Consider the following 13,478-nt stretch of genomic DNA (forward strand, 5'->3'; position numbering starts at 1 on the left):
AGAGCCCGCATTGCCAAGACAATCCTAAGTCAAAAGAACAAAGCTGGAGGCATCACGCTACCTGACTTCAAACTATACTACAAGGCTACAGTAACCAAAACAGCATGGTACTGGTACCAAAACAGAGATATAGACCAATGGAACAGAACAGAGTCCTCAGAAATAATACCACACATCTACAGCCATCTGATCTTTGACAAACCTGAGAGAAACAAGAAATGGGGAAAGGATTCCCTATTTAATAAATGGTGCTGGGAAAATTGGCTAGCCATAAGTAGAAAGCTGAAACTGGATCCTTTCCTTACTCCTTATACGAAAATTAATTCAAGATGGATTAGAGACTTAAATGTTAGACCTAATACCATAAAAATCCTAGAGGAAAATCTAGGTAGTACCATTCAGGACATAGGCATGGGCAAAGACTTCATGTCTAAAACACCAAAAGCAACGGCAGCAAAAGCCAAAATTGACAAATGGGATCTCATTAAACTAAAGAGCTTCTGCACAGCAAAAGAAACTACCATCAGAGTGAACAGGCAACCTACAGAATGGGAGAAAATTTTTGCAATCTACTCATCTGACAAAGGGCTAATATCCAGAACCTACAAAGAACTCCAACAAATTTACAAGAAAAAAACAAACAACCCCATCAAAAAGTGGGCAAAGGATATGAATAGACATTTCTCAAAAGAAGACATTCATACAGCCAACAAACACATGAAAAAATGCTCATCATCACTGGCCATCAGAGAAATGCAAATCAAAACCACAATGAGATACCATCTCACACCAGTTAGAATGGCGATCATTCAAAAGTCAGGAAACAACAGGTGCTGGAGAGGATGTGGAGAAATAGGAACACTTTTACACTGTTGGTGGGATTGTAAACTAGTTCAACCATTATGGAAAACAGTATGGCGATTCCTCAAGGATCTAGAACTAGATGTACCATATGACCCAGCCATCCCATTACTGGGGATATACCCAAAGGATTATAAATTATGCTGCTATAAAGACACATGCACACGTATGTTTATTGCGGCACTATTCACAATAGCAAAGACTTGGAATCAACCCAAATGTCCATCAGTGACAGACTGGTTTAAGAAAATGTGGCACATATACACCATGGAATACTATGCAGCCATAAAAAAGGATGAGTTTGCGTCCTTTGTAGGGACATGGATGCAGCTGGAAACCATCATTCTTAGCAAACTATCGCAAGAACAGAAAACCAAACACCGCATGTTCTCACTCATAGGTGGGAACTGAACAATGAGATCACTTGGACTCAGGAAGGGGAACATCACACACCGGGGCCTATCATGGGAGGGGGGAGGGGGGAGGGATTGCATTGGGAGTTATACCTGATGTAAATGACGAGTTGATGGGTGCAGCAGACCAACATGGCACAAGTATACATATGTAACAAACCTGCACGTTATGCACATGTACCCTACAACTTAAAGTATAATAATAATAAATAAATTTAAAAAAAACAAAAAAACAAAAAAACAAAAAAAAAAAACAAAGAATTCTGTTTCTCTGGTGTAGTTCTAGTTGATAGAATTGATAAACAAAGGGGTCAGTGATGTTTTAACTTGGGCATATTCTCATTTGTTCTCAGTGTCTCATGATAGATGAAAGCCACCAGGCTTACAGTTAATGAAGACGTCACATCTCTGTTGGAGCTCTTTTAAAGCACTATGCCCAGAGGCAGTCAATAATTTACCAAAATATTTTATCTAAACTTTCAATTCCCTGGAAAAATCTCTACTACCAGGTGGCTGGGGCTACTTGATTTGATTTAGAGCTCAGTTAAGTGAAAAAAAAAAAATGAAGAAAAAAAAATCTTGACTTTCAGAGTGAGGTAAATTAGATAGGTTGGTCATGGCATCCCTTAAATGAGAACAAATTTGCAAAATAGATGGCGAAAATAAACCTCCCAACAGTGCACAAACTGCATCCTGGGATACTGGTTAGAACATCCTGCAGCAAGGAGATAAAGGAACATAAGGGAAAATGCCCAAATTGGTTCAAGCACAGAAACTCACGATTTGTGTCCTTGGAGTGACCTATGCTCATTATAATAGTGAAAAAGGCACCCTTGGGTGGAGAATTAAAATGCTAATGAGAAATGTGATGCATGTACTAGCATGTACAGCAATAGCACATGTGCATTCAGGAGACCCTCCACGACATGCTAAACAACAGTGCCCGTGCCCACGCTCTTATGAATAATCATGTTAGACTCCAATAAAAGGAAGTTCCTCAATGCCAACTGACCCTCTTATTCTTGTGCAGCCTGCTCTGATGCAGAGTGTACTTTGCTTTGCAATGAACTTCTTTACTTACTTTCCCTTTGGCCTTGCTCTCAAATTCTTTTGTGCAGTGAAGTAAAGAATCTGAACCGGTTCACTGACAACAAAGGCATTACTGAAATAATATACATCTGCTACCAACATCACCAGTGCCTAAGGCTGTGATTTCAGTTGAGGCAAACAAGAGCTCACTGGAAATTTTAAAGAACTTCCTGGAGAGTTAGATGACTATATGAAATGGAATAACTCAAACCTATTGTTCACTCTGATTCAAATTTGTCAGTCACAAAATGATTAGCTGTTTTTCAGTTGCCATCGACCCCCAGGTTGCCAATCAAATAACCTGAACCTGAGCAGGCTGGAACTGAAGTCAACCACATGCAGAACCGAAATACTAAAATCTAGGTGCATGGACCAAATTAAGAAGCAAGGGGTCGGATGCAGTGGCTCACTTCTATAATTCCAGCACTTTGGGATACCAAGACAGGAGGATTACTTGAGACCAGAAGTTTGAGACCAACTTGGGCAACACAGCAAGACCTCACCTCTACAAAAAAAAAAAAAAAAAAAAAAAAGTGAGCATGGTGACATGTATCTGTCGTCCCTGCTACTTGGGAGGCTGAGGCCAAAGGATCACTTGAGCTCGGGAGTCGGAGGCTGAAGTGAGCTATGACTGTATCACTGTACTACAGTTTGGGCAAGACCCTCACTCCCCTCGTCTCCCAAAAAATGAAGGGAGGAGAGTCCTGTTTTGTTGCAGTAAAAATTTAAAAGCTGAGGACCTGGCACCACCTCTTTGCATGACCCAATCAGAGCCTTTCTCATCTGTCTCATAGTTACCATCTGCCTATATAACCTGCCCCCAGACGCCAGCTTAAGGAAACAGATTTGAGCATTGCCTTTTGTCTCCTTGCTGCTGGACCTCACAATAAAGCTTTCTCTTTTCTTGGAAGCTGATGCTATTAGTATTGGCCTCTATGCATATCTGGAAGTGAACTCATTGCTTGGTAACAATGTAACTGGATCTAAAAAGCTGCACACAGGCCAGGCGCGGTGGCTCAAGTGTGTAATCCCAGTACTTCGGGAGGCTGAGGGAGGCAGATCACCTGAGGTCAGGAGTTTGAGACCAGCCTGGCCAACATGATGAAACCCTGTTTCTACTAAAAATACAAAAATTAGCTGGATATGGTGGTGTGCACCTCTAATCCCAGCTACTCAGGAGGCTGAGGCAGGAGAATCACTGGAACCTAGAAGGTGAGGGTTGCAGTGAGCCAAGATTGTGCCACTGCACTCCAGCCTGAGCAACAGAGCAAGAATCTGGCTCCAAAAAATAAAAGAATAATAATAATAATAATAATAAGTAGCTGCAGACATACCTAGAAGAGTTCTGAGAACAGAGTTTTCTAGTCATTCCTAACTCTATGATGTTTACGTCCTGCACAAGCAGGAAGTAAAAGCTAAGGCTGTCTTACAAACTGCTTGAAGTTTGAATCTGTCTTCTCACAGAGATACTTTTGGCATAGGGTAGAAAACATATAGCTAAGGCATTAAAAGAAATCTGAAAGACTATTGGCAGCCACTAAATAATGCGGATGTAGAGTACTCCTTAGGAAGCACTCTGGGTCCATATAATGGAGAGAGAAGACTCAAATAAATAAAATCTGAAATGAAAAAGAAAACATTACCACTGATACTACAATGTTACCTTGTGATATAAAGAATTATAGGAGACACATATAAATAGAACAACCATATGCCAACAAATTTGATAACAGAAAAAATAAATTCCTAGATGCATCCAACCTACAAATATTAAATTATGAAAAAAATAGAAAATTGAAATACACCAACAATGATTGAGGAAATTAAATCAGTAATAAAAAAGTTTGCCTTTCACTCTCTCTTCTTTCTCTCTGCCTTTCTCTCTTTCTGTCTCCATTTTCCTTCTTTAATCTGAAAATCATCCACATTGTGGTACCAAATTACCCATTTTCCCAGGAGAACACTTTTTCATTTTGTAAGTTTCTTTATTTGCATCTTTGTTTTGTTTTTCTTCAAACCAACAGTCATTCCTAATTGTATGCTTATTTTGGTTATTGATAAATAACCAAAGTGGTTTTATTTTTGCAAGTAACCTTGCAATCCCTTTTTACACAGAAATTAGAGTTAGACTTGCGACTTGTTCCAGTTGAGAATAAAGGTGCCCCACCTATCTGTTTCTATGAACATCCTAAATATTTCCTCTGTCAATATTTTTTCTGATACAGGGATGAAATACTGTTGGCATTGTTGCTGTTTCCATATTATTTAGCCAACAATTTTGTATATGGTTTGCACCACGGTTTTCTTTTTCTTTTTTGTTTTTAACGTCAGTGTACATCATGCCTCAATAACTTCAGAGTCCCTGGATTTTCATGAAACTTCCTTATTGTTTCCACAGGTGATTTTGTGCACCTGAATGTGTGTGCCTACATATGTGGTTTAAACTGCATTTATATGACAACTTATAATTCTTTTACTGTCTGTAGTCATATTACTTATTCTATATTTACCAAAAAAAAATGGTGAATATGAAGTAAAAGTATAGTTTGTGTTCAGTCTACTTTCTTCTTTCTTGAAGTCAGAAGTCCCATAGACTTTAAATCTTTCCCTCTATTATTGTGATGAAAGTCATTAACAACATAATGATTTCACTTTTAATTAAATTAATTTTTAATTTCTAGCTACTGATATTTTTTCTGGCAGTATTCTCTTTTTTTTTTTTTTTTTTTTTTTGAGGTGGAGTCTCACTCTTTCTCTCAGGCTGGAGTGCAGTGGCGTGATCTCAGCTCACTGCAACCTCAGCCTACTGAGTAGCTAGGATTACAGGCGTGTGCCACCAAACACAGCTAATTTTTGTATTTTTAGTAGAGACGGGGTTTCATCATGTTGGCCAGGCTGGTCTCGAACACCTGACCTCGGGTGATCTGCCCACCTCGGTCTCCCAAAGTGCTGGGATTACACACGTGAGCCACCACACCTGGCCATATTCTTCTCTTTCTATAATTCTTTAGAATATTTAAACTAAATGTGACATTTTAAAAATCACAGTCATGTATCAGCATCTATTTCTGTTCAGTTTCCAGAATAAACACATATATGAGAAATCAAATGATAATAAATACCTCCGCCAAATGTGTCCATACATTGTTTATCCCCACTCATACAAACTCCATCTATACAGACCCATTGATTCGGTCCACACGGATGCCCAGTCTGAATAAAGTGGTTTTCTGGACATGACGCAGATGTTCCATTGCAATATTCAGGGAGGTCGCATTCATCAAAGGAAGGCCTACATACTCTTTCTTGTGACATAAACTGAAGGGGTGAGGTAAATGATATTGAATTAAGCAGAATGAGAATACATAAGCATAATAATGATAACTACTTATGTAGGTAATACTGAAATTGTTCAAAAAGCTCTTACTAGACAATTTTCACAGCATGGTCCTTCAGCACAATTTGAACCGGCTTTAAATCTACATGTGGCAGTATCACAGCATTTGGCTCCAAGAAGGAAACAATTCTGTAAGGCAAATCAAATGATCCGGAGTATTTTCCAACTTGTATTCATATTATAGACATGTTCATAATGACAACATATTATATAACATACACATAGATGCTTAACTTACATGTTTGCAAACAGAAAAATAAAACCACTTACTCATTTACTTAACAGACATTTATTAATTACCTACTAATTGTCAGACCATGTGTTGCTCATATTGCTTAGAATAGGTTTGGTTACACTGATAAAAGGATTCTCTGAAGCCCTGGGGTCCACCATAGTCAAGTCATTGAGAAGAACTGGCTCTTGTAGATAGAGACAGTTAAATACAAGACGTAAAATAAACAGAAGTTATACTTTAAATATTCTATTGTAGTGACTACTTATTAGAGCCTTCTGAATCTAACATTTTAACAAGTTTCTGCATTTTGTGGTATATTGTTGATTTATTTCATTTTTAATTCTCTAAGTTCTGGAAAAATGATATTATTTCCGAGAATGATGAAGTTGTCACCTTTATATCATTCACTCATATCTTATTATGCCTTGTTTTATGCTTTAGTTCATCTATGCCCAGTGAATATGCTTTTAAAACTTCTATTACTAAAGTTAGTAAAAGCAATAGATAAGAAGGCTAAAAGACAATGCATTCTCTCTCTCTCTCTCTCACACACACACACATTTTTTAAATACCCAGAAATTTAAAATAGGATAAACTGGGAAAAGAAATTTGATAAATCACACAAAAATAAATCATGGATTTAGTAGTCTTCATATGAGTTGTAGCAAGATACTTACTCAAAGCACAGAGTAGTCAGTATTTTTCACAGCTATTCTGTCTAAGAATTGTCACTGTCATTGCTATCTACTGTAATTCTAGAGGAGAAAGTTATATCTTAGTGATTTAAGCCTCAATTATATAACATTTAGAGAGCTTAGATACATGACTGTCAAATTGAAGAAGAACGTTTCAAGATGTTTCCATTCAAACCCAACCAAGCAAAAACAAGTGGGTGATGAGGAACAATTTTTTTAAAAACATATCACATATCTCAGGATCTATAAACATACCTTTCTGGTTGGAGGGCTACATGAGTGACTACTGTAGGGCACAATGAAGTCTACTTAGTCTTTGTGATTCTTTTGAGCCTGTACCATTCGCTGTGAGTTTCAGTATCTCCTCCCCCTCATTTCATTCGCTTTATCTCTGCTCTCCTCACCTCCCTTCAACCCAGGCGCTTTCTCTAAGATTTCTGTGGTTTGGGAAAACTAGCTGTTCTTAATTATGTATGTTACAGATCTTTTTGACTTAAATATTGACCCGGATTAAAATATTCAAAAGCCATAAATGTGCTCCCTAGGTTTTCTTGCTCCATAGTGAAAGCTTTAAAATATCTCTTTATGAACAACAAAGGAATTTAGGTTAAATACTAGGTTTAAATTTTAGGCTTAAAAAACTAGGAAAGTCTATACTGAAGAGGAAGAGATTGAACCTACATCAACTCAGTTGTGAAATTAGTGGCCTTGAACATTTCTTTTTTTCTTTTTTTTTTTTTTTTTTTTTTTTTTTTTTTTGAGACGGAGTCTCGCTCTGTCGCCCAGGCTGGAGTGCAGTGGCCGGATCTCAGCTCACTGCAAGCTCCGCCTCCCGGGTTTACGCCATTCTCCTGCCTCAGCCTCCCGAGTAGCTGGGACTACAGGCGCCCGCCACCTTGCTCGGCTAGTTTTTTGTATTTTTTAGTAGAGACGGGGTTTCACCATGTTAGCCAGGATGGTCTCGCTCTCCTGACCTCGTGATCCGCCCGTCTCGGCCTCCCAAAGTGCTGGGATTACAGGCTTGCGCCACCGCGCCCGGCCAAACATTTCTTATATGAGAGATTAGAATGGTGCTTACCAGGGACTTCAGGGAGGGGAAAACAGGGAGATGACGGTCAAGGGGTATAAAGTTTCAATTCTGCAAGATGAACACGTTCTGGAGGTCAAACATGACTACAGTTAACAATATTGTATCATATACTTGAACTTCGCTAAGAAGGTAGGTTCTGAGTGTTCTCGCCAGAAAGGAAAATTTTTAAAAAGCAAAAGAAAAGGAAAAAATAAAATGCTATGGTGAGATTACAGATACGTTAGCTATCTAGATTTTAGTGGGCATTTCAAAATGTACTCATATACTCAATCATCAAGTTATATAACTTAAATATATACAATTTTAAATTGTCAGCTATACCTCAAGAAAGCTGGAATAAATAAAGGAAAATTACCTGTATATTCATACAAATCCACGTAGATCTACAAAGCACTGAACCACTATACCAATATATATAAGTGCACTCATTAGTTGTTATAACACCTACACAGCCTCCTGAATCGTTTGCAGAAAATGTAGCTTGATAAATTAAGGAACATGGCAGTTTCACACTTGAATTAATAAGTAACTTTTGCTGCAATTTCAGTTCATAGCCTCCCAAATTAGTACCAACCTGTTGGGTCCCACAGTCACACTCCTCTCCTGCTTCCAGCTTTGCATTCCCACACACGGCTTGCTGTTTGAAAAAAGGATCTAATCGGGGCTGATTGTGAAGACACTGGGACTTCTGTTTTGAAATAAAATGTGCAAAGTCTTCGATGCTGCAGTTACTAAAGATCTTCACACCACTGAAATGACTAAAGACACATCAAACTTCAAATTGTAATGTAAGCGTTTCCATAAACTACCTACCCTTAGAATAAACCTATATAATAGCATTCCACAACAGACCAAATTCCCAAGTCTGTGAGTGTCAAAGCTTTCCATCTCTGGGCATGAGGAGTCAACTGTGCAAGCAGTAAATCTTTTAGTGGAAGTAAATGACTAATCCATAAAGTTTTAATGGCTCTCCGATGACACTTATTCATGACACTGCTCTCTCTTGTTTAAGCTCCTATTTTCCAAAGTGCCCCAATTGCTGTTTCATTTGTGCTCTTTCTTTTTATAACTTCTAAGTGCTGGGACACCCCTGCATTAATAAAGAAAACAAGATTTTTTGTTTTTTTTTTTGTTTTTTTTGAGACGGAGTCTTGCTCTGTCCCCCAGGCTGGAGTGCAATGGCACGATCTCTGCTCACTGCAACCTCCATCTCCCCAGTTCAAGCAATTCTCCTGCCTCAGCCTCCTGAATAACTGGGATTAGAGGCGCAAGTCACTATGCCCTACTATTTTTTGTATTTTTTTTTTAAGAAGAGATGGGGTTTCCCCATGTTGGCTAGGCTGGTCTAGAACTCCTGACCTCGTGATCTGCCCACCTAGGTCTCCCGAAGTGCTGGGATTACAGGCGTGAGCCAAGGTGCCTGGCCCAGGCTTTTCTTTTTTTAAGAAATCTATATTTATTCATAGGTTATTGTATCTATGTCTGTAGTTGCAAATAGCATCTATGCCCAATAGCTCTAATACTTGTTTCTCTAGCGTTATCACCTGAACTCCAGTCCAGAGTCTGATGCTTTATTCAGTGTTTCTTCTTAAGTGTATTTTATTGGCACCTTAAATATAAATTCCCTATACTCTTGATTCTTCTCCCCAAAATCACCCCTCACAAAGTATAACACAGTGTTTCAGAATGTGGACTCTGTGGCCCATCAAAACAAATGAGTTAAAAATCTTGGTTTTGCCATTTACAGGTTGTTTGTCCTTGTAAAAGATTTTAAAATTATATGCATTTTAGTATCCTCCTTTCAACATGAAGATAAATGTATTATTTATCTCATAAAGTTGTGAGAGTATTATACATGTAAAGTACTAAAAACTGTGCCTATGCATAGTTTGTACTCCTAATATTTTAAAATTCACTACAGGGAAACTCCAACCACCTAGTTGCTCAGGACAGAAACCTTGAGATTATCTTATATTTCTCACAAACTCCTTATCTGCCAAGAAATTTTGTCAAATCTGTCTACTCTCTATATATTCAATACGTGTTCCCCATAACAACTACCTACTCACAGACTTTCCTGTCTCTCTCATCAGAGGTCCTTCTCCTCATCAACCTCAACTCACTCTGCTCAAATAGGTGGATCTCTTACTGTCCCCTCCATCAAATATTCAACTATTTCATCTGCCTGGAAAATGATTCCTTAGTATCCATGCATGGTTCCCTTTCATTCATTTCACATGTCTCTACAACATTTACGCAAACAGATATTTTCAAGCACACTTTAAAAATACCACTTCCTTACTACCCTTTATTCAGCTTAGTGACATTTGTTTTACTTCAGAATGTTTACCAAAAACTGAATGTTACTAATTCAATCATTCAATAACTATCTTCTGCTAGTTCTTTTAAAGGTGTGTACTATTGAAATCACTTGCTATAAATAATAGATTAAGTTTAATTTTGTTATAATTTTGATTATTCTAAGTAGTATTAACAATGTTTAAAAAGATTATAATCACAAGGATCTATATTTTGATCCTTGAACTTACGGCTCATCTTAGGTCAATCAATTGACTTCTATATATGTTCACTCATTTATTAAAAACTGAGAAATTTAGGCATTGTACAATGAAGTCATGCATTCAACTAACAACCAGAGGCTCCATTATCAATAAAAAAATGAGAGAATAGAGAATGAAAACATCCAGCAAATCTCTATAAAGAGATTTATACATTTAACAATGTTAAAAGGAATGTGATGAGCTTTAAGGTAATAAACTTGATGGTATCAAACTCCAGTCATTTGGATTTTCAAGGAAAAATGTTATTCACGTGAAGACCTCGAATAAATTTAGAATTTTTGAACAAACTAACAGTGTTAGTATGACGTGTTTTGTGATCACAACCTGGTTGAACATTCCCTTCAGTTCCATCAACCTTAAATAATGGAGTTATTATAAATTGCCAAGAATTCAATGATTACTATCTAAATACAAGAAACCATATAGAAAAAAAAAACTGATAGAAATTTAATATTACTGAGACCCAGGCAATGAAAGATATGTTTACCATGTGTGAACTGGTTTATAGAATATACACTTTCTGGTAATAAAATTAACATTGTCATTAGAAAGTAAAATATCAAGCGGAATTGCATCTGATTAGAGTACTTGTTTTGCAGCTTGAATCTTTATAGAGATTTGCTGGATGTTTTTATTCTCTATTCTCTCATTTTTTTTCTTGATAATGGAGCCTCTGGTTGTTAGTTGAATGCATGACTTCATTGTACAATGCCTAAATTTCTCAGTTTTTAATAAATGAGTGAACATATATAGAAGTCAATTGATTGACCTAAGACGAGCCATAAGTTCAAGTTCTAGGAGGTAATGAGATAGACATGTTTTTGTAAGCTCCTTTATCCTATTGGTCACCTTAAATTTGATTAATTGTTGTAATAAAAACTTCCATTAGGGATATGAGATTATTTTGGGAATGGAAGCCACTGTGTAGAAATATAGCATGAAATTATACTGTGAAATATCACACAATTAATAGAATGGTAATTTCTCAAAATAAATTTTTCTTTGATTGTAGCTATTATTCTTTTGTGTTTTCTGTAACTTGCAGCAAAATCTAAATACAAATTTAATCCCAATGTAGATTTCCATCAAAATATTTCTTTATCAACCACATTTCAACCATTCATTTTCTCACTATAAAATTACAAAGTATTTGCAAAAGAATGAACTATTCTAGTGACAATACAATAGAAAATAAAAGTATGGGGCATCTTTTTCCTTAATTCATAATCAAAACATCAAAACATGTGTCTAATATTTTGTATTTTTAAAAAGGAAGTACCATTCGCTAGGAACAACGTTAATATAACCTATATTTAATTATAATTTTGAAGGAATTACTACAGGCATCTTAATTACTAACTGAAAACAGAAAAATAACACCTCAACACATTCTGTCACATTCTGTTGTACATGATGGAAAGAATCAATTTGAAAAAATGAAAAACAAAGAAAGACAAAAATAAAAACAATTATTAAATAAGTCTCATGAAATGCAAAAGATAGACATCTAGAAAGTATATTTTTGGACCACAGCAGATATTAAATCAGATAACAAAAAGATATTTAGGAAATCCACAAATATTTGAAAATCAACTAACCTACATCTAAAATAGCAAACAAAGAAGAAACAACAAAAACTTGAAAATATTTCAACTAACTGGAAATGAAACACAAAATATTAAAAATGTGTAGTGTGTAATTGAAGGTCAAGTTCTAGGAACTTGTGATTAGAAATGCAGAGCTTTAAAGGGTTTGCACAAAAAGAAGGGAGGTTTAAAATCAGTTATTTGAATTTTACATTAAAAATTTAGAAAAAAGGATGAAAAAATTTACCACAAAATAAGTAGAAATAAAGGAGAACAAAGTAGATAGGCCATGGGAAAGAGTCAATGTGATTAAAATATGGTTCTTTGAAAAAAATTAATTAATTTGATAAAATCTAAGTTACAGTGATTATAAAAAGAAATAAACTCAAATGATCAGTATCTGAGATAAAAGAGGGCATATCACAAATTATCCCATTGACTTTTAGAGGAAAATAAATGAAGACTCTAAAAATTTTTATGAAAAATTAATCAATTTTGAGGAAACAAATCATTTATTAGAAGAAGAAAATTAAGATGGCCGAATAGGAACAGCTCTAGTCTCCAACTCCCAGTGCAAGTGACACAGAAGACAGGTGATTTCTGCGTTTTCAACTGAGGTACTGGGTTCATCTCACTAGGGAGTGCAGGACAATTGGTGCTGGTCAGCTGCTGCAGCCCGTCCAGCCAGAGCTGAAGGAGGGCCAGGCATCGCCTCACCTGGGAAGTGCAAGGGGGAAGGGAATCCCCTTTCCCAGCCAGGGGAACTGAGACACACAACACCTGGAAAATCGGGTAAATCCCACCCCAATACTGCAATTTACCAAGGATCTTAGGAAACAGGCACACCAGGAGATTATATCCCACACCTGGCTGGGAGGGTCCCATGCCCACAGAGCCTCCCTCATTACCAGCACAGCAGTCTGTGATCTACCGGCAAGGCAGCAGCCAGGCTAGGGGAGGGGCGCCCGCCATTGCTGAGGTTTAAGTAGGTAAACAAAGTGGCTGGGAAGCTCCAACTAGGTGGAGCTCACAGCAACTCAAGGAGTCCTGCCTGTCTCTGTAGACTCCACCTCTGGGGACAGGGCACAGCTAAACAACAACAACAATAACAAAAAAAAGCAGCTGAAACCTCTGCAGACGCAAACGACTTTTGTGACAGCTTTGAAGAGAGCAGTGGATCTCCCAACACTGAGGTTGAGAACTGAGAACAGACAGACTGCCTGCTCAAGTGGGTCCCTGACCCCTGAGTAGCTTAACTGGGAGACATCCCCCACTAGGGGTAGACTGACACCCCACACCTCACACGGTGGAGTACACCCCTAAGAGGAAGCTTCCAAAGCAAGAATCAGACAGGCACACTCATTATTCAGCAATATTCTATCTTCTGCAGCCTCTGCTGCTGATTCCCAGGCAAACAGGGTCTGGAGTGGACCTCAGGCAATCTCCAACAGACCTACAGCTGAGGGTCCTGACTGTTAGAAGGAAAACTAACAAACAGGAAGGACACCCACACCAAAACCCCATCAGTAC

General features: G+C 37.5%; 1 protein-coding gene across 1 annotated transcript in view; it reads right to left on the reverse strand.

Annotated features, from left to right (window-relative positions):
* ADAM2 (ADAM metallopeptidase domain 2) overlaps nucleotides 1-13,478 on the reverse strand; it is a 114,336-nt gene that overhangs the window by 31,574 nt on the left and 69,284 nt on the right. Inside the window, exons 12-14 of the mRNA XM_025394445.1 lie at nucleotides 8,355-8,538; nucleotides 5,791-5,889; nucleotides 5,486-5,681 (exon numbers count right to left, since the gene is read on the reverse strand). Coding sequence (XP_025250230.1) covers nucleotides 5,486-5,681; nucleotides 5,791-5,889; nucleotides 8,355-8,538 — 479 coding nt within the window. The remainder of the gene's footprint in view (nucleotides 1-5,485; nucleotides 5,682-5,790; nucleotides 5,890-8,354; nucleotides 8,539-13,478) is intronic.

This window comes from Theropithecus gelada, chromosome 8 (genome assembly GCF_003255815.1).
Source record: "Theropithecus gelada isolate Dixy chromosome 8, Tgel_1.0, whole genome shotgun sequence".
NCBI classification, from domain to species: domain Eukaryota; kingdom Metazoa; phylum Chordata; class Mammalia; order Primates; family Cercopithecidae; genus Theropithecus; species Theropithecus gelada.